Source organism: Chiloscyllium plagiosum, unplaced genomic scaffold (genome assembly GCF_037043375.1).
Source record: "Chiloscyllium plagiosum isolate Xiang-an unplaced genomic scaffold, Cpla_swu_hap1 HiC_scaffold_4, whole genome shotgun sequence".
Lineage (NCBI taxonomy): Eukaryota > Metazoa > Chordata > Chondrichthyes > Orectolobiformes > Hemiscylliidae > Chiloscyllium > Chiloscyllium plagiosum.
The window spans coordinates 91,785,576-91,808,050 of NW_028270142.1; the positions used below are offsets into that span (position 1 = coordinate 91,785,576).

Sequence of the window (22,475 nt, forward strand, 5' to 3'; positions counted from 1 at the left end):
TTCTTGCTTCTATGCAAGTTCAAATCTTCAGTATACCAACACAAAGAAGAAATCTGACTGCATGACTTAATAAAGGAGTTAGAGACTGTAAAAACAGACCCTGAAGACCAAAATCTAGCCCTCAAAAGATTTTAAAAAAGCCCTTAAAAATATTTTAAGCCCTTGTACCTATAATTAAGCATTTTAATATTAGAAAAAGTGAAAATTGATCACAAACCAATTGCCTGATAAATGCTGAAGAGCTGTTAGAATGGTCCATCACATGATCTAGTTAATGAAAAATATTGAATCAACTGCTAATCTCAACCTCAGCAACTGTATAAAGATAAACAATTACAACAAATTAAATAGTTAATAGACTTCAAATCATGAAATTTTAAATAATATATCAAACACTCGCAAAAACATAAAACAGAAATAAATCTTACTCTTCAGCTTGAATAGAGTCAGCAGGAGCCACATAATTGCTGGGAATGTAACCTTTTTTCCCTGTAGTGATAGATCGAGCTTCCCACCAGTCACCTTCCCTGTAACATCAAAACAGCACTTAATATCATAACAGTTTGGAATTGATTATTCAGAGATATTACAATAAATGGCATACTAAAAATTTTTCAGAAGTCCGTTAACTGGACTTTGAAATCCTGTCAAAAATGTTTTAAAAAAGGAGATAGAGATCATATGCACAAATAGAACTTTTTAGATCCTCACTTTGCCTCAAAATATACTGCAGCTGACAAAACAAAACAAAAAATCACTATTTCAATAAAAATTAATGATCTTTTAATTAGATTTTTAAGTGAGGTTAGTTAAGGGCTGAATGCTGGCTACATTACCAATAGTAGGCACTATCCATTTTCAGAAGAGTAGCAAGATATATAGGAGTGAGGGTCTTGATGTAAACATGTGATCCGAAAGTAGCACTGCTCACAATGAAAGACTGCTTTATCTGAACTTCAAGTGTTAAAATACAAGAAAGCTTCAAAGTACTTCTGAGCTAACGATTACATTAATTAATTACATTAGAATAAATTAATGAAAAAATAATGTGAAGTCATTTATTTGAAATCTATCATGTAATGACACCCAAACTCATGGATCAGACAAAACAATGAACCAGCTATTCCTGAGATGGAGTTTTTTTTTTAAAAAAAACACAACTGCCTGAATAACAGAACTTGCAGTATAGTTTAGATTACTGGTTCTCAAACTTTGAAAGCGCAACTCAGTTAAGAGCTGTTAAGGATGTTCAGATGAAGCGCGACAGAGGGTGGAGTTAAAAAAAACCTAAGTTCCAAGTATAATAGGCAGACACTTCAATTAATCCCTAGTCAAAATATCATGCAAGTCAATGATGCAGTGCAATCCAGAAGCACCTCATCTTTTAAATGGCTAGCATCTTCTATGAAAAGTAATTTGCCTTTCCTAAAATAATTAACAAAGAGCACACATGGTTAACATTTAAAATCCAATCTGTAAATAATGTCATATAGACTTACAGCAGAAAACAAGCCCTCAGTCCCATTGAAATTGTGGTTGAAAACAATAACCTAAATATTTAAATCCCTTTATCCAGCACATAATCCACAGTCCTTGTCATCACAAGCACTTTTTTTAGTACTTCCCTAAATTGAGGGTTTCTGCCTCTTCCACCTTTACAAGCAGTGAGTTCCAGATTTCCACCATCCTCTGGGTGCAAAGGTCTCCCCCTTACAGCTCCCCAAAACCTTCTGTCATAAATTTATGCCTTGGTCAGTGATCGCTCCATCAAATTTAAGATCATAATTCTAGTGAAAATGTGTGACATCAATGTATGAGGAAATGAAAGCAATCTGTCTATTGATTCTAATTCTGATTACAAAATCTTATGAATCCTACAATATTTCAAACAGAGTTTCTGCATTTGCTCTCATTTCCCTCTAATCTTATGCCATAACTTATATCAAAATAGCAATAGCCTCCCAACAGCATTGTAGGTCTACCTACAGCTTATGCAACATTGCAAGGTAGCTCACCAACACTTTCAAAATGAAGGGGAATAAATTGTGGCCAAACCAGTAATGCCCATCTCCCACGAGTGAATTAAAAAAAAGTTAATTGAGTCTGCATCTGAAGAAATTAATGATTCAACCAATATCGATGATGCACAAACAAAATGTTGCAAATGCTGTTAATGTACTAAATATACAGATATTGTTGGAGAATTTTAATGAGTTTGGAGCAGAGGAATGTCTCATATCAGTGAACTTTTATCAGAACTTTGTTATTGACCGGAAATGTTAGCTTATTTATTGCTACAGATGTAATGTTTGACATTTTAACTTTATTTCTTTATTTTTCTAGTTTTATGCTAAGACGACTGTAGTGCTGAAATTTTAAAACTTATTTTGTTGTTTTTCTATTTCTGTAACTAAGATTTTGTACCTAGGCGCTTTGTACCTAAGATGGCACTGAGTGTGTGGTGACATGTTACACTTTTCAATGTACTCTTGTACACCACACTTGAGTACGTGACAATAAAACTTGAATCTAAATCTAACATGTTGTCTGACCTGCTGCACATCTTTATCATTTTCTGTTTGTATTTGGGATGCATATCTTGGGGAATGTGCAAAGCCATGAAACTTCTTTAGGCAGTGCGTGACTACCAAACATTGAAGTGCCCTGGTTCAAGTGTCTTTCAATGTGGTGATAACAGCTAAAACTTTCTATTCATGCAATGGAAACTAGCATTGAAGGGATACTTGTAACAACATACAGGTTTGGCATAGTATAGTGCTTCAGCCTTGAGTTGATCATTCTAAGATTCTAAAAAAAATTGAATCAAACTTGCATACATAACTTCACTTATAATAAGCAGCTACAGAAAATTTAGAATACTAACTCCCTTGAAGTTTAAAATACTTACGTATTGTTTATAATCTGGAATCTCTCACCCTTTTTGAAAGACAAATCTTCTGTTGTTCTTGCTTCATAGTCATATAAGGCCACAAAAATAGTTACTCCACCTTCAAGGAGATACAAACATTTATTACTGTTTCGAAATTTGCATGTTTCAAAATTAACTGATAATTTAAACTTAAAACCATAAACTCCAGAAGATACTGCAACTTCCATAGTAACTGCTACTGGGCCACAAAATAAACATCAAAGCTGGCAAGTATTTATAGCCTGCACAAACAGGAGATTTATGCCAGCAGGTTCTCATGCTCTGTCGCATATATAGTGCAGTCAATGGCAAAATGGCAACAGCTAAGGATAGAAACACAGGGACTAGGGCTAGATTGATCCAACCACTCTCCATTTTATTAACCCACAGAACAACAGAGCTGCCGAGTGACAAAAACTAACTGAAATTTAGTTTCAGCGTGAATGCGAAGCTCAAGACCCTCAGCTGTGCAGTATGGATATAATTTTCAATTTAACTTATATAAGAATTAACTTATACAAGAATTACGTATCAGTGAAATAATGGACTTGTGATTAACAACCCAAAGCACTCTTAACTGCTGCTTATTGAGACAATACTTTTTAAAAATGTTTATACTAAGTAGTGACTGGATCGAACAAAGCCAACAGAGCAACTGAAGTTTTTAAAAAAAAGGGTAAGTGAGAAAATTGTGATTAGCTGACACCAAGCCTGGAGTTTTACAAGTTTAAAAATTGCACCATGAAATAAAGAGTAAATAACTTTTGGTTTGGGAAGGAAAAAGTTTGAGAAGACTGCACTATGATCTAATTTAGCAGTGAGGATTTAGGAATGAACGCGGAAATGTGCATATAAATGCACATCTGATAACAAAAGACACCTCAATAATGATAAAATATGACTGGGATCTGATGGCTGAGTTAATTGAAAGGGCGAATAAATGGAGAGTCTACAATGAGGAAAAGGAATGAAGCAGAGATTTTAATCAGGGACAGAAACAGTAAGAGTGGGAAATAGTTAAAGAATTCAAAGTTCAATCTGAAGTACATGTTGCCAAATTGTGATTGGGAGTGGAGATGATAAATCTAGTGTCAGAGGACTGAGGATTCCATGTATGACTACAAGACAAAGAGGTCACTAAAGCAAGGTAAGACAAAGCCTTGAAATGATTTACAAGGACTGAATTTTGAAATCAGCATGGTATGGAATTGGGAGGTTTGGTTAGTATGGCATAACCCTAATATGGGACTTGGTTGATCTGTGGTGGGCGGAGAAAGTGAGGGCTGCAGATGCTGGAGATCAGAGCTGAAAATGTGTTGCTGGAAAAGCGCAGCAGGTCAGGCAGCATCCAAGGAACAGGAGAATCGACGTTTCGGGCATAAGCCCTTCTTCAGGAATGAGGAAACTTTCCTCATTCCTGAAGAAGGGCTTATGCCAGAAACGTCGATTCTCCTGTTCCTTGGATGCTGCCTGACCTGCTGCATTTTTCCAGCAACACATTTTCAGCTCTGATCTGTGGTGGGAGTCTTTTACACAGTCTTTGAAGCAGCCATACTTTGGGTGGTGACAGGTAATTAGGGTTCCAGCAGAAGGGAGAAACTGGGCACAAGTGGTTAAACTTTTGAGGGGAAAGCAAGCCATTTAGTAATTGATCAGATATGGGGAGGAAGCAGATTGCAGAGTCAAAGAGTGGCAAGGTTGCAAAACTTCTGTCTCTGCACAAGGTTGCGATTTCACCAGCTAGCAGAGGGAGAGAAACGAGAACAGTCTCCATGATACAGAAGTAGCATTCAAACCGATAACTTTAGCTTCAGAGACGATTAAGAGATTTGAGAAGTATTTGATATGACAAAAGAAACAGCTTCAGAAACCGTATGAGAGATTGTAATGCGAATAATGCTGCTATAATTGCTCGTAGACCAAACAGAATTAAGATGAAACTATTGAGAGCTCCATATGCTACCTATTGGTTAAAATTGAATTTTAGAAAACTATCACGATTAATCAGTTAAAAATTATCACTGCTTTAGAGAAGAGGTTGAGAGAGAACCAGAAACTTACTGGAGTACTATAGAGAGAAATGAAGGTTTGTGAAAAATTAAGCATGCAAAATAAAAGTGCAGAGAATTGGGGGCAAGTGTATTGACATGGATAGAGTAGGGTAGTTTTCTGAAGGGCAGCCAGTTCTCTATCCATTTCAGTACATCAGACAGTGACCAGTGAGTTACTATAAAGAATTGCTCAGTGGTTCGTACTGCTGCCTTACAGTGTCAGGGACCTAGGTTCGATTCCAGCCTCTGAAGATTGTCTGTGTGGAGTTTGCACATTTTCCCCGTGTCTGCATGCGTTTCCTTCAGGTGCTCCAGTTTCGTCCCACAATCCAAAAATATGCAGGTTAGGTGAACTGGCCATGCTAAATTCCCTATAGTGTTCAGGGATGTGTTTGTTGGGATAAATGTAGGGGAATGGATTTGGGTGGGATACTCTGAGGGTCGGTGTGGACTTGTTGGGCTGAAGGACCTGTTTCCACACTGTAGGGATTCCATGAATAGTGCTTGGACCTCAGATATTGAAGGGTGAACTGAGGAGATGATGCACAGCTGCTTCACTGAGATCAGGACAAGATGAATGAGTGGGCAAATGCAGAGCTGATTAAGTATAATGTGGATAAATAAGTAGTTATCCACTTTGGTAGCAAAAACAGATATTCAGAATACCTGAATGGTAGTAGATTGGGAAGGTGGAGGCACAATGAGAATTGGGTGTTCTTGTACATTAGTTGTTGAAAGCAAACACGCAGGTGGGGAAGGTGGCAAATGATATGTTGGCCTTCATAGCAAGAGGATTTGACTACAGGAGCAGGAATGTCCTGCTTCAACTGAACAGGGCTTTTGTGAGACTGCATCTGGAGTATTCTGTATTTCTTTGGTCTCCTTATCTGAAGGCTGTTCTGATAATGGAGGGAGTGCAACAGACCGATTCCCAAAACTGACATAAAGAGAGACTGAATTAGTTAGGACTATATTCACTGGAGCTTAGAAGAATGAAAATTGCACAAAAACCTATAAAATTCTAACAGGATGAGACAAGATAAATGCAATAAGGATATTACAAACCAGGGATCACTGTCTAAGGAGAAAGTGAGGATTGCAGATGCTGGAGATCAGAGTCAAGAGTGTAGTGCTGAAAAAGGACAGTTAGGTCAGGCAGCATCCAAAATGCAAGAGAGGCAACATTTCCTGAAGGGCTTATGCCTGAAATGTTGATTCTCCTGCTCCTTTGATGCAGTCTGACCTGCTGTGCATTTCCAGCACTACACTCTCATCACTGTCTAAGAATATGGAATAGACCATTTAGGTGTGAAATGAGGAGAAATTTCTTCACCCAGGAAGTAGTGAGCCTGTGGAATTCTCTGCCACAGAAAACAACGGAGGCTTACCAACAAAGTTTCCAAGAGGATATGGTTAAAAGGGTCAAAGAGTATGGTGAGGAAGTGAACATATTGAATGGTCGAGCAAGTTTGAAGGTCTGAATGATCTATTCCAGTTCCCATTTTATGTTTTGAAATGTGCACCACTTTAAAGATTTTAGTAATTTTACTGTGGAGTAATCAACAAAATGTGGTTAGGGATAGATGAAAAATGCAGAATGAAGTCTTTAAAAGGAATAGGAGAGAGAAAAATTAAGGAAAAAAAAGTCTTTAGGCAGCTCTGACCTATTGGGGAGATCAAAGGATTCAGAGCATGAAACAGGACCACTGCCCAGTACTGTATTTTGGAGGAAACAAGATAAACAAACAATGCTGAAACATGCCAGACATACTAAGATCTGGCAGCATCTGGGAGGACAGAAACAGATATTGTCTCAGGTTCTCATACTTCACTAGAACTGAGAATAGTTCTCAGTCATAATTCATTTAGAAATAGAAACAATCTTATCCAAGGTTATAGCAGATGATTTGAGAAAAGGTAAAAAAAGAGTCACTATTAGAGCAGAAAAGCTGAAAAAAAAAATGAAGGTCATTTTCTATTATAAAAGCAAAATATGGTGGATGCTGGAATTCTGAAACAAAATGCTGGAGACACTCAGGTGATCTGGTAGTATGTGTGGTCAGAGTTAATGTTTCAGGGTATGACTTCTTCAGAACTGAAAAGTGTTGGAAATTTAATAAAATGTATTTTGACAGAAGCAGAAGGGATGTTAGAAGTAAACAGAGACAACGTTGATAAAAAAGAAAGATGGATGTAAATTAAGAGGGAGAGAATAGTTCCCCTCCACTAAACAGCAAAATAACAAGTCAAAGTTGTGGAAGGAGGAGGTGGAACATAAGAGAATGCAAGAAAAATGGAGAACAGCCATCTGAAGTTATTGAACTCAATAATGAAACCTGGAGGCCATAAACTGCCTAATCAGAAAATGGGGGGTTGTTCTTTGAATTTGCATCATACTTTGTTGAAATATTGCTTAAAGCCCAGGTCACAAATGCTAGTATGAGAGCAAGATCATTTTAAAATAAAAGTTCCAGTTATTTCTGTGAATAGAACACCACCCTTCTACATCATCTACCAGGAATATGTTAACACTCCAAAGTAAGAACCACAGCATTCTTAATAGCAGGTTAAACAACAAGGTTGGGCCTGAGGGAAGAGAGTGCAGAAAGCTCAGAGGAAGACAGTCTAGGGTGGGCAATGGGAACAGAGAAATGAAGGCGACCAATGTCCATTGATAATTCTCAATGTAGATATCAAATGCAGGCTAAATGAATGGATGATTTTACTGTCACATATCTAGGAAGATAGCGAAAATTGTTTTGTCGCCACAATCCAGCACATGAAGTAATTTCTTTCTATTCTTTTGCAACTCAGTTCATCTGTTCAAATTTAGGTCTCAAGCATGGCAGAGCTTCTGCAAGGTCTCTGCAAGATGTTCTGGACTTCAGGAATCCCTCCTCCACGCTGTTGCGCCTCACTGATGCTGCCAAGAGTCCTTGCTCCAGGCACTGCCCTGCCACTATAAAAAGTCCTGGCTCTGGGCCTACTGCCACCAGGAATCTAGGCTCTGGCTCCAGACTAAAGGCCAGAGGGAGGGCTCCAGATGGAAGGGAGGTATTAGAGACAAGTGAAAGGGTCCATGTGGCAGGGAGAAGATTCCTGTCCAAAAAAGTGGACACAGAGACAAAGATGACAGAAGATTAGATTTCCAACAATATGGAAACAAGCCCTTCAGCCCAACAAGTCCACACCGACCCTCCAAAAGAGTAATCCACCCAGACTCATTTGCGTACCCTATATTTACCCGGCTAATGTACCTAACACAACGGGCAATGTAGCAGCTCAGCGTTTGGTTACACCCAAGATTCCTTAAGGCATGGGTGTCAAGGGATAAAGCCAAGTCCTTTGTTGAGCACAGATCATTCACAGCAGAAGGGGATAAAGTCAGAGCGTATAGTGAATACATGGCAAGAAATTAGATTGATTAGATTCCCTACAGTGTGGAAACAGGCCCTTCGGCCCAACGTCCACACCGACCCTCTGAAGAGTAAACCACCCAATCCCATTTCCCTCTGACTAATGCACAAAACACTATGGGCAATTTAGCATGGCCAATTCACCTGACCTGCACATCTTTGGACTGTGGGATGAAACAGGAGCACCCAGAGGAAACCCACACAGACAGGGGGAGAATGTGCAAACTCCACACACAGACAGTCACCAGAGGCTGGAATTGAACCTGGGACCCTGGTGCTGTGAGGCAGCAGGGCTAACCACTGAGCCACTAGATTAGATGAAAGGATGCAGTCAGAAAGGGAAAGGAAACAAGTATTCAGACAGACTTCAGCACCCTTGAGTTTTTGGAGCTTGCATTCTTTAACATCTTTAATATGGAGACATTTTACATTTTTGTTTACTTTGTTTCTGTGTTTAAAAGCACAGAATATATTTTCCTAAGTGTAGATAATTTAATCCTTAAAAGGAATTCAACACGCTTCTGTCCCAGTAAACTAGTTCGTAATCTGACCAATTTTATTACCCTCTTTTGAAAATTGTCCATTTTATTTTAGCATTAATATTAGACTCTTCATTGGTCCTCAAATTTGGAGGTTGACAAAAGATCCTTCTTGGATTAAGTGGTCTCCTATTTGTGAAAATGTTAGAGAGCATCATGTCAATCCTTATACTTTTTTTTTCAAGACAATAACCCCTTCTGTTACTTAACTCATGACTCAATCCTCAATTTTCAGGAATTAACCTCAAAACCTTGTATTGGATGCCTTCCATCTGTCTAGTAATTTTGAAATCAAAACTGAACCGTGCTCCAAGGACAGCCTCATTAAGATCAAGATCCATCTTTAAAATGAACTCCTTTGACACAATCTCAATCCTAGTTGTAAGTGTGAACATTTATTTCTTCACTAGCAGTGAACTGGCGATTTGATTGATCCATCAAACTCCAAGACATCTTTCTTGCTACTTCCTAAGGCAGAAACCTGATCCATTCCAAAGTCATTGGCCTTCTGCATAAAGTATCACTCCTACACATTATTGTTGATCTTTAAGAGTCAGCTCCTTATCAAATGACTAACCTGTTTACTTTCAATTTTAATTATTGCACTTTTGCTTAATGAACAATTTTATTTAAATAAAACTTATTCATAGAGTGTGGGGGTGCTGCTGACTAGGCCAGCAGCTGCTGTCATTCCCCATTTGGCTTGCAGAAGGGGGTGCTGGGTCACTTTCATGAATTGTTGAAGTCCTTGGGGTATAGTATAACTACAGCGTTGCTGGGCAGGGGCTTTCAGGAGCAAGTAACAATGAAGGAAGGATGATACAGTTGCAAGTCAGAATGGTGTACAGCTGAGACGAGGAACTGCAGGTGATTGTGTTCTGTGAATCTGCTACTCATTCTTCTTGGTAGTATGGGTCACAGGTTTGAAAGGTTGCTGCTACACAACTTTGATACAGGATACCAAATAGTATCCTGCCTTTCAAGGAATGTATAAAATTCAACACAACAGCTCCAAGGAGATCTCGGTGGGCTCCCACTGATGATCTTTTCTACTCGGACATCACTCCAAGCATCAGTTGTTTTCTTCCAAAGATAAGAAATAAGGAGGAATACATGAATCCAAACTGTTCTGTCAACTTTCTCATCTGATTCCAGTATGAAAAACAATCACATTAAGATCAAAGGAAATTCGGCTACTGAATCCAGAATTGGCTGAGTGGCAGGAAGCAGAGGGTATGATTGAGAGGGGTATGTGTGACTGAAAACCTGCGTCCAGTGGGGTTCCACAAGGATCACTGTTGGGGCCCTTGCTGATAGTGGTATATAAAAATGATTTAGATTTGAATTAGGAGGGTTGATCAACAAGTCTGCAGGTGATATGAAAATCCATCGTGTGGCAAATAGTGAGGATAACAGCGTTAGGAGGATATAGATGGACTGGTCAGATGGGCTCAACAGTGGCAAATGGAATTCAATCCAAACAAGTGCAAGGTGATCTACTTGGGCAGGACAAACAAGGCAAGAAAATACTTGATGAATGGTCAGACCCTGGAAAGCACCAAGAATCAGAGGAACCTTGGTGTGTTATGCTTACCAGTCCCCTTAGGTAGTAGAACAGATAGATAAAATAATTAAGGTGCCATGTGCAATACTTGCCGTTATTAGCCTAGCTTAGAGTTTGAGAGGGAGCCTGTGCTGGAACAGTACAAAACAGTGGTTGAGTCATAGCTAAAGTACTGTTTGCAGTTCTAAAATCCACAATATGATCGCATTGGAGAGGGTGCTGAGGAGATATACCAGGACTTTCCCTGGGCCGAAGAATTTTAGTTATGAGAAAAGATTGGACAGACTGGGATTGTTTTCCTTGGCGCAGAGGAGATTGAGAGGAGACATGGTTAGGATGTATAAAATTATGAGGAGCATAGACTGGCAGTCAGGGAGGAAAATTTCCCTTGATGGAGGGATTAATGACCAGAGTGATAGATTTAAGGGAAGGTTCAGGAGGCTTAGAGGGGATGAGAGAAAAACATTTATCATTGAAAGGGTGGTGGGGATCTGGAACTCATTTCCTGTAAGATTACTTACGTTAAATTCAACTGCGTATGTTGAACAGCCTATTTGGCGTAGCCCTGAAGGAAACAAGAGTCTAATTTTAAAAATAACAGCACAGGATTATAGTCCAATAGGTTTATTTGGAAGCACTAACTTTTGGAGCGATGGTGGTTGTGGAGTATAAGATCATTAGTCATAGAATTTATAGCAGAACTTTACAGTGTGATGTAACTGAAGTTATATATTGAAAAAGACTTGGACTGCTTGTTAAGTCGCTCATTTTTAGAATTAACATGTTGGTTTCAGTTCTTTCGTATGTAAATCACAGAACTTTTAAAAAGTTACATTCTGAAGTGAAGCGAACTTTAACAACTGACTTGAGAGTATAACTTTTAAAAAGTTCTGCAATTTACAAACGAAAGAACTGAAACCAACATGTTCAATCTAAAAGATGAGACTTAAACAATCCAGGTCTTTTTCAACATATAATTTCAGTTACATCACTGTAAACTTTTGCTATAAATTCTATGACTTATGATCTTATACGCCAAACCACCTGATAGAGGAGCAGTGCTCTGAACACTAGTCTTCCAAATAAACTTGTTGGACTATAACCTGGTGTTGAGATTTTTAACTTAAATTTTTTAACCCCAGTCCAACACCAGCACCTCCAAATCAAGAATCTAATTCCTTACCTACAATAACAAATACACTAAGATAGTGATCATAAAAAGGAACCAGTGTTATAGCCAGGAACACTGCTTTAATGATTTATCAAGATTTGAAATTTTGATCATTTTGATTTACACGAAGGATTTGGGATGGAGTTATAGTCAATGAGCATTTTTCTTCAAAAAAGATAATTTATAAGAAGCTAATTTTAAAAACTCTGCAGAAGTAAACATAAGGTTTTATGTATTAAAGAATTAACTATTCTTAATGTCCACAATTATGGGGACCATTAAGCAATTAATGTTTTCTGATGGCCTAACAAAAAAACACACCTGTTACAGTAGGAATAATTCCAGTCATGTGAACCCAGGATGGCTGCTGAGAATATACTCTTGGAAGAAGTGGTAGGTCTGTTTGGTTGACAAGCCTACTGGCGAATATCTGAACAAAGAAGTCGGAGGCCCCACCCTTCCACTTCCTGTGAATACTCAAGAATATAGGAGAAAGAGAGACAAATGGACAGACAGTGAGGTTTCAAACTGGGAGACTTTAAGGTGCAGTTCTGTGCTAGAGCTGTAAGCTAAGATAAAGGTGAGCTTCTGAAGATAGCAGTTCTAGAGAAAGAAAAGCAATACCAAAATCAAGTTAGCTAGCGCGCACAGTTCGGTGCATTATTTATTATGATTTCTGAGAACAGAGATCAAGTGAATAAATGGGGATTTGCTTTAACAATGTCTTTGTAAATTCACTTGCTGCACGAATATAACTTGCCCATATGCATCACATCTCATCTCACTCGCATACAATAAAACAAAGAATTGCCAAGGCTGGAGCGCAAACAAAAGAAACAAATTGCTGGAGAAACCAGCACTTCATCAACATGCCCGAAACATTTGTCCCACATGTAAGAAGCAAAAGATTAAAATATTTTTTTATCACACTTATACCTGTAGCTATCATGTTTTTATCTTGTGTGTAAACACTGAGGCAGCTAAATTTCAAGTCAAATGAAAACTCGGCCAAGAACATAAGATCACAAGTTAAAACAAAAGTCATGATGGAAGTCTTAGTTCAAAAGAGGTCTACAGCATAGAAAAAAGGCCCTTTAGAGTTGGCACCAGCCAAACGTAAGCACTTAACCATTCTAATCCCATTTTCCAGCACTTGGCCTATTATCGTGTATACCTTTGCATTGCAAGAGTACATCTAAATATGACTTAAGTGTTAGGAGGGTTTTTGCCTCTACCACTCTGACAGAATCCCACTATACCTTGGTTTAAAAAAAAAAGTTATACATCTCAATCTTGTCCTCCCTCATTGCTTTCATCTATACATCTGCTTCCTTGCTTTATGCTGCCCAAATGTGAAAGATATAATGAAATTGTGGCAATTGCACTTTTTAAAAAATATAAATTTCTACAAAGCAAAAATGCACCTCGATGTTTGATCAACTTGTAAGTCTAAAATCCATTCCAAAGGAATTTTGGGACCTGACACTTGTTTGCATCTCACTCTAAAAGTGTACAGCTTGTAACTCTATGGCTAAACTTACATCTATGATTTGATTATCCAAAGGAATCTTCTGAACTTCACAACTAATGATCATTAATACATCCAACAGATTTTTCTTCTCAAAAGTTCTATTATTCAGGTATTGTCCCCGCAAAATGCAGAGCATCTGCGGACCCTGGCAGACTTCCATAAATGGAACTTTAAAACACTTCAGCCATTTGTAGAAATCTAACAAATTATTTTGCGATATTAAATCATTGTAGTATGAGAATCTGTCTGCAAATGGTTGCATGATAATGTAGAGAGGCAGATAATTTTCTCAAAAGTTGGTGCGATAACTCACCTGTAACACCACTTGGGTACTGACTGGGGACAACTGTAAATGATGAAGAGGCCCCTCCAAAAGGCGCCATACCAGCGGACCCACCAAATGGTGCCATGGAATGCTTGTTGAAATTACCAGATGGTCCTTTTGATGCTGGTGACTGTGTTAGCTGGGTGGGATCAGGACCATACTGAGTAATGTGTACACCAACAGTTCCAGTAGCATCACCTGGTCTGTATTTCATAGCCGGCTCTTTGTCCTCCTTGCTCTTTATGCAACCCATGGTTGAAGCTGCAAATAAATAAAACTTATCAGCATACGGTAAAACCGATATCCACACTGCCTTTAAACACCAAATGCATAGGCAAAAACAGAATATAGAAATACAACTAATTTAAACATTTTATAACTAGTTGAAAGGAAAAAGTCACATGGTGTGCAAACAATGCACTTGCCTGTTTTCACAGCACCAAAGGAGGTCATAAACATAAGATTAGACCAACTGGTTTAAAGTGAAGTACACAACTAAAATTACAGTATTTTTATATTTAATAGACAATAAAAAGCCTTCACCAGGCTACCAGGTTTGAAGGATGAAGCACTGAGGCTCAAGTTCCCACATTTCCAAACTTTGATCACAACCATGATGAAGGACATTACTAAGACTGAGCAATGGTTAGTAGATATTGATAAATCAGGTCAGACTAGAGGATCAGATAAAATAACTAAGTACAAAAACAGGTTCAACTGGTAAGAGGGCAAATAGAACTCTGGCACTTATTGCTAAAAGAATGGAGTATAAAAAGTAGGAAAACGTTATTGCAGTTGTAGAAGGCATTGATGTGACTGCATCTGGAGTATTAAATGGTGGAGGGGCTGAATTGCTGCCTCTTGCTCCTAATTCACATATAATGTTTAAAAGGCCAAGAAACCAATCAATTTTGTAGAAATGTTTAGATTTTTGTGCAAATAAGTTTTGATTTTGTGAATATAGCAGCGTTCACATTGTACATGGTGAACATTATTTTTTGTAATGGTGGGTAATAAATATTATTTATGAAATTTATACTTTATTCTCCCCAACTACAAGGTACTTTTTAATTTTAAATAGCCTCATTACTGACTGTGGAACAAGTACACAGCATTCTATTCTTATAAAAATGGCTACTGTGAACTGATAAAACTTAACAGTGGGCAGATTTGTTACGTACATAACAATGAACATGACCACTTAACGAAAAATGTACAAAACAGACTCTCCCATATTGACAACTTGACATAAAATCTAAATGCCTCCATTTACTCATTAACTTTTCTTATACCTTTAGATCCATGCATCATTTGAAACTTTCAAAATTAGCTGCCCAAGTTTCAGAAGGGAAGTTTCCTTAATTACCACTTACCATACAGCAATCTCAACAGTTGGTGGAAATCAACTAAACTTTATTAATTACCAAAGATTCAGAATGAACTCCAGTTGCTTCCTCCTGAAGAGGATACTTGATTGCCCTTTGAGAGAGCAGAATTCAATTGACATATAAACCTAGTAGTTTAATCAACTTAAAAAGAACCATACATGAACTTTAGTTTATCAGTGTTCAGCTAGCTCTGTGACATCAAAGACTGGAGCTTATCTCCCCAAATATTCCAACACCAAAGACTAGTTCTGAAGAGTCATACCAGATTTAAAAACATCTAAATTAATTGTTTACTATCTCTACAAATGCGGTCAGACCTGCCAAGGGCTTCTGCCTGAAACGTCGATTTCCCTGCTCCTTGGATGCTGCCTGACCTGCTGTGTTTTTTCAGCATCACTTTAATCTTGACCCTAATCTCCAGCATCTGCAGTACCCACATTCGCCTTGCTCTATTTGAATAACCCTTGAACAGACAGCAACTCCAATGATTAGATTAGATTAGATTAGATGAGATTCTCTACAATGTGGAAAAAGGCCCTTCGGCCCAACAAGTACACACTGCCCCCCCGAAGAGAAACCCACCCAAATCCATTCTCCTACCTACATTTATATTTGACTAACGCACCTAACGCTGTGGGCAATTTAGCATGGCCAATTCACCTGACCTGCACAACTTTGGATGATGCATCATTTCCTCAGCGTAGATAGCGATCATTATTTTGGACTTGTAAAAATGGAGAAACTGCAGGTGTTCATCTTAAATTTGTGAAAATGACAGCAACTACTGCACAGGAAAGTCGAACTGATAAGGTCCTTAGTCCTCAGATTTATAGGGTCAACATCTATCTCAATTTTACTTTAGATGACTTTCTAACAATTATTGTGACTATGTAAGTGGCAGACGGAGTACAACGTGGGAAAGAGTGAGGTCAGGTACTTTATTAAGAAGAATAGAAGCATGAAACTATTTTCTATATGAGGAGAAAATTCAGAAGTCTGAAGTGCAAAGAGACTTAGGAGTTCTAGTCCAGGATTCTCTCAAGGTAAACTTGCAGGCTAAGTCATAGTTAAGGCGGCAAATGCAATGATGGCATTTACTTTGAGAAGACTTGAATATAAAAGCAGGGATGTACTCCTGAAGCTCTAGAAGGTTCTGGTCAGACTACATTTGAAGTATTGTGCACAGATTTGGGCCCCACATCTCAGCAAGGATGTACTGGCTCTGGAATGGATTCAGAGAAGGTTCACAATAATGGTCCTAGAAATGAAAAGCTTAATAGATGAGGAACTTTGGAGGACTATGGGATGATACTCAATGAAGTTTAAAAGGATGAGAGGGCATTTGAATTGAAGCTTACAGAATACTGAATGACCTGGACAGAGTGGATGTTGGGAAGATGTTTCCATTGGTAGGAGAGACAAGGACACAAGGGCACATCCTTAGAGTAAAGGGAATACCTTGTAGAATGGAGGCAAGTAGAAACTTCTTCAATCAGAGGGTTGTGAACTTATGGAATCCACTGCCACAGAAGGCTGTGGATGCCAGGTCATGGAGCATAGTTAAGATGGACATAGACAGGCTCTTGATTATCAAGGGGATCAAGGGATACAAGGAGAATGGGGTTGAGAAACTTTTCAGCCATGACTGAATAATGGAGAAGACTTGATGGGCTGAATGGCCTAATTTCTGCTCCTACGTCTTACATACTTGCTTTTGGCCAATATCTTTTAACACCGTTACTTAACGAAATCTTTATGTCAGATTTAACAACTGCTCCAGCATTAGCTGCTACTTGTGAAATAGAGCTCTAAACTTCTCCCACATTGTGCATTGAAGTGCTTCCTAAGATCTTTCCTGAACAGTTAGGTCCTAAGTTTTAGATTATGGCCTCTGGTATTACTTTCTTTTAGATAGCTAACTTTAGCTTTCAAAAAAAAAATGGGTGCCTAGAATTACTGACAAGCAATTATGACACTATCTGATCAACCAAAATTTGAAAGCCACTGTTTTGATGAGCTGATGAGTCTTCAGTTCAATAATTTCCCTAACATTAAAAGGCAAATCATTAATGCAAATAGAAGAGGCGGCAAGAGAGGGGTTGTTAATCATGAATGATTAAAAGAATTCAAGCCATTCCAAGTTAACAGGCTGCAGGTCCAGTGAATGACTTTTTCACCTAACTTTTAGGCCGTTATACGTTAGACAATTGGACAGCTCACATGTTTTTAATGCCAAACTTATTAAAAAATATTCAAATCAGATTTCATCTACAATGGAAAAATTAAAACTTCTATTCTAAATAGTACCAGAATAAAGAAACATGGCAGCAAAAGGCAAGGCAGGGACAGAACAGAATGCTCTATTGCCATGCCCATTAAAACTACTACACGTGGTTGTGAAACCCATGCATCCTGCTCACCTGATGGCAGAAACACTCAAAAGCCAGGAATAGAAATTTTCCCACTCTGTTAAGGGATTATGGAAAAAAAGCATCCAAGTATATTTAACTTTCACCTAGGCTTCACCAACTCCAGACAGCTGAGATGTACATCTTATTTTTCAGTCAGCTGTTTGAAATTCAAAACGGTTCTTTTCACTTCTACACTATGGCTGTTGACAGCAAGGTCAACACAGCTGTGGTCTCAGTCTAAGTCTCAGTGGGATGAAGGACAAATTCAATTTCAAAATTGGTTTGACATAATTGCAAAACCAGCAATTTTAAAAATACAATTTTGTGCTTTGATGGGAGAAATATTACCTGTAATACCATTTGACACCATCAACTGATATAGCTATTTGTCAAAACAGGCATTCAAAACGATTCAATGGTCCTTCATAGTGAATGCAATGTGTCTAAAGATAAAAATCTTCGCAACTCACCCTGACAATTTTCCAACATCGTTTGCTGCTAAAGGTGGTCTTTTGGTCTTTTACACCATGTAAAAGTTACTAGTCTTTAAAAGGTTAACAAGTTCAAAATGAATCCAAATTAATTCTATCCATTTCAAAGTTAACAGGTTTAAATTTAATCCAAATTAATTTCAGCACTCTCTTAATAGACAGGTCATCGGGTTGGGGGAGGGGGGTGGGAACAAGCTAAGGAAATGACTTTTGCATAAATCACTTTATTAGCATTTGTCTCAAACCACTGGTAACTGTGTTGAACTACAGCTGTCATGTCTAATTCAAGGAAATTCATGATGTGGTGGAGCCGGTGTTGGACTGGGGTGGACAAAGTTAAAAATTCACAGCATCAGATTACAGTCCAACAGGTTTATATGGAAGCACGAGCTTTCAGAGCGCTGCTCTTCATCAGGTAAGATTTGTCTAAAAATTTAAAAACCATCGCTAGTTAGCAACCTAACTCTTAATAGATTGGATTAGTTATTAGTGTTAGATGTATGATATGATTTTATTAAATAGGAGTATCTGTATACACAGTGAAAAATTTAATTGAAAGTAATGAGTAAGCAATTATGACACTATCTTTTGCAAACATTTAGTTTGGTTACTCCTGGTCCACTTACCAGGATTGACAATACTTATGAATTTTTGGTGGGACAAGATAGATTCCAGGTTCCAACCTAGATGCTGACCCTGAGAAAAAAAACTAACATTTTACAGCAAGCTGTACTTTGTATACTTCACTGAGAAAAAAAAGTTACAGTTAACACTGAACATTTTGTACTGCCCTACAGCTATGTAACAATATTGTAACTACACTGTAAATAACAAGTACACACCAAACAGTTATCTGCAAGGTCAATTGACTTTTGAAAAATGCTGATTTATACAAGAATTACATTTTACTTTAGATTGAGGGCCTAAAAACCTAGAAGTGACTGAAAACAGGGCATGTTTGAAAATATTGACATTAGTATTTATGAAATCAAAGCGTTTCTAAGCGCCTGTTAAAGAAAATTACAGCACAGGTACAAACCCTTCAGCCCTCCAATCCTGCGCCAATCCAGATAGAAAATAGGCGAGAGGTTAGGACTAAGGAACTGAATCCCTCTGCTCCCTGCCCATGTACCTGTTTAGATACATCTAGAATGACTACCACCTCTGCTGTCAATGCATTCCAATCACCCTCTGCGTAAAGAACTTTCCACACATATCTCTCAAACTTTTCAACACTCACCTAGAACTCTGTGACCCCTAGTAATTGAGAACCCAATTCTGGGGTAAAAAAGCTTCTTGCTGGCAGTATTTGCTCCAAAATAAGGAATTTTCCTGAGCTTTTCACCAACTCATCTGTCTTAAACTTCTGAGTTTTGGGATCCAGTGGGTATACGATGAAGTAAGGATGATTACAATACTTTGGAGGAGCATCAATGATTCTGCAATTTCAGGAGAACTTCCTTATTTTGTAGGATATACACATCCAACACAGGCCTCTGCTCACGGACATTCTGCTGCACCACAGCAATCATCTTCGCCAAATAGTCAAATTCCTCTGTATAATTCACCAGCTTCCTGCTTCAATGTTTCGGTCAACCTGTAGGGGCTAGCTGGGGTTTCTTCTGCTTGGGCTCTTGTCCCAGCAACATTGTGATGGTTTTATTGATAATGGCTGTATAGATGGATTCTTGTCTCTTGCTGAGAGCAGCTAAACCACAACCTATTTTGGAGGAATTTCCAGAGTGACATCAGATTTCAAGCTCCTCAGCAGGAATGGAGTCAGGATCTGGTGAAGCATGTGCAGAATATTTTGTTTCTGCTCGCTGGCAACTATATCTGTAATGTTTTCTGTGATGCTGGTAATGTCAAACCAAGATTCAACACTTTTCAAGTCATCAAATACATCGGGCAGTAGAAAGTTGAGCAATGACCACAGTTTAGCCAGGCTATTCTGGAGAGGGGTTCCAGTCAACAGCAGCTTGTTGTCAGTGTTGAACCTTTTCAACTCCTGAATAAGGCAACAATTTAAGTTCTTGATTCTGTGGCCTTCATCCACAATAACATTTTCAGTGACAATTCTGAAAGTGTTCTCTGTCCCTCATGGCTATTTTGTAAGTAGTCATGACAACTGGTCATTTATGGATTTAACATAGGCTTTGTAAATTATCTTTCTGGACTCCATGATAAAGCCACACCAGTAATCTCTAGTGTGAATCTCAAACACTGATACCCAGAGTAGATAAAGGGCCCCAGGTAAAGAAAGGTCTCAGGACTCCTTGATCCACCATTTATGGCTATCATAGCAATGCACTGGACAGTCTTCCCCAGGCCCATCGCGTTCGCCAGAATCCCCTTAGTACAGTTTTCTCACAGCACCTGAAGCCACTCCATTCCCTCCACCTAGTACCACCTCAATACTCCTTGTGAAAAGTTTGGGCTATGGATATGGAACTGCTCGACTTTCTTTACTGGGTCCAGGTGGTATTGAGAGTTATGGTACACAGTTTGGGCTAGTCAGTCTTTGATTGCAAAGATGGAATCTTGGCTTTTCTCAATATCCGCAGCTTCAAGTTTTTGGAAGATGTTGCATTCCTATTCTCAGTTTTAGCCTTTTCAACCCTTGACAAAATGTCCAGTTCTGAATTTCCTGTATTTCAGATTTCCTTGAAACTTTGTATTTCTCCTTACTGACGTAATCAGACAGATTGTACGTTTCTTCTTCTCTTCTCCTTTTCTTCAATGCGGCTTCAGTTTCATATATTGACTGGTTGACCCCTTTCACCATTTGAATTGGAGCCAACCATTTTCTTTTTTTAAAAAAAAGTTCTGCTTTTCTTTTCTGCTCCTCCAGCTGCTGTTTGCTGCTCCATTGGTCAACAAAAACTTGTAGATGTCACTCTTCTCCAGTAAGTGCTATAACCGCTTGTAACACATTTCACAGGAGCTCTTGTCCCAATACATTTTGGCCTGCTGCATCAGCTTTCTCTCCTCCTCCCTCCTTTCTTCTCCAGTTGCCTTTTCTCTCCCAACATACTGGCTGTTATGATCTCAGTTACTTCAGGCTCAGCTATCTCACTATTTCTAGACTCTGGGACTGAACTAGGGTCCAACAGCTCCTGCTTCATGCAGAGGTTCATTTCAAGACAATTGTTTTGTTCACCCATTCAGCCCCATAAGAACAACCTGAAACTCCCCACCAGTCACCCTCTATCCTCACTCCTTGAATGGTAACTATATCCAAAATAACGATAACTAGTAAGCTAAATTAACAATACAATGTCTTACTTTTTTTCCTCTTGGGTCCTCTGTTCTCAATATGTGAATGAAAAGGCTACTCTTGGATTGATGAGGATGAAATCAAGGATATGTGATTTTATTGTCCAAACTCTGGGAAAACTTAAATTTGTATGGTCTCTTTCCCAAAGATGGCAGTCTTGACACTTAAATCTTGTTATACTTAGTTTCAATGTCATATTGCATCCACTTCTTCATCTAATCTCAAAAACCACTCTCATTCTGTAGCAACAAGAATTATTGCTGATCTCATTTCCTCAGCCATAGATAATAACAACATGTTACATGGAACAACTTGACAAATTTATCAGACATGAGAATTAAAAACATTCTGTATTTTCCAGCACACTCCTCAACCCATCAAGGTGAGAATGAAGACAGATGTCCTGATAAGGAACTTCTGAATGGATATTAAACTGCCCCATAGGACCAAGTGCTTCTATATTCTCATAACATCAAAGCCTGGTAAACTTAATCAACATCAATCACTTGCTAATGACAGTACGATTGTCCACCTAGGAAATTCTGTTACTGGTCATGGGTTCTGTGGATCCTTACATGGCTAAGGAGTCTGATCCAAAGCTGCATCTTTGGACCACGCATTTGGTATGTGTTGCCAGGAGGTGGAAATGGACTTTGACCTTGAGATTATTGGCATTCCATTCTCTGGTTCCTTTTCTGTACTACTTCTTGCCAACAGGCATTCTTGAAAAACTGTCGCCTTCATACAGGAGTTTGTGAATTCCCAAGCGTTGATGTTGATGTGGCATTTCTTGAGGGCTGTCTTCAAGGAATCTTTGAAATATTTCCTTTGTCCTTCTCTTGTTTGTCTGCCTTCCTTGAGCTGGGTGAAGTTGATTTGCTGTGGCAGTCAGAACTCAGGCATCCTAAACGTGTGGAGAGCCCAAAAGAGTTGGTTTTGGATGAATACTGCCTCAATGCTAGTGATATTAGCTGCTTCTAGAACACTGATGTTTGTATGCTTGTCCTTCTAACTGATGTGGATAATCTAAGATAGCATTGAAAGTACTTCAAGGGTCTTAAGGTTATGTCAACTGTATTCTAAATCCGCCAACTATACAGAAGAGCTGAGAGAATAACTGCCCAAAACAAGGATTTTGGCACCAGTATGGATGTCACAATTGTCAAAGACTCTCCTTTTTAAGACAGCACTTGCAGACTGGATGCAATGGTAAATCTTTGAATTAATGTCAGCCACAGATGAGAGATAGCTTCCCAGGTGAGAGAAATGTTCCAAGTTTGGGAGAATTTCTCAGCGAATCTTAATGGAGGAATGAACCATAACTTGACCTGGGATAGGTTGGTAAAGGATTTGAGTCTCAGGTTGAAACCAATTCTTCAGAA

The 22,475-nt window shown here is 38.6% G+C and overlaps 1 protein-coding gene and 1 pseudogene across 1 annotated transcript in view; both read right to left on the reverse strand.

The window, feature by feature from the left end:
• The window catches only part of yes1 (YES proto-oncogene 1, Src family tyrosine kinase), an 80,844-nt gene that overhangs the window by 38,690 nt on the left and 19,679 nt on the right, over positions 1-22,475 (reverse strand). Inside the window, exons 2-4 of the mRNA XM_043688227.2 lie at positions 13,515-13,787; positions 2,909-3,008; positions 429-527 (exon numbers count right to left, since the gene is read on the reverse strand). Of these exons, the coding sequence (XP_043544162.1) occupies positions 429-527; positions 2,909-3,008; positions 13,515-13,779 (464 nt within the window). The 5' untranslated portion in view covers positions 13,780-13,787. The remainder of the gene's footprint in view (positions 1-428; positions 528-2,908; positions 3,009-13,514; positions 13,788-22,475) is intronic.
• Positions 19,057-20,953, reverse strand: LOC122549468 (lymphoid-specific helicase-like; annotated as a pseudogene).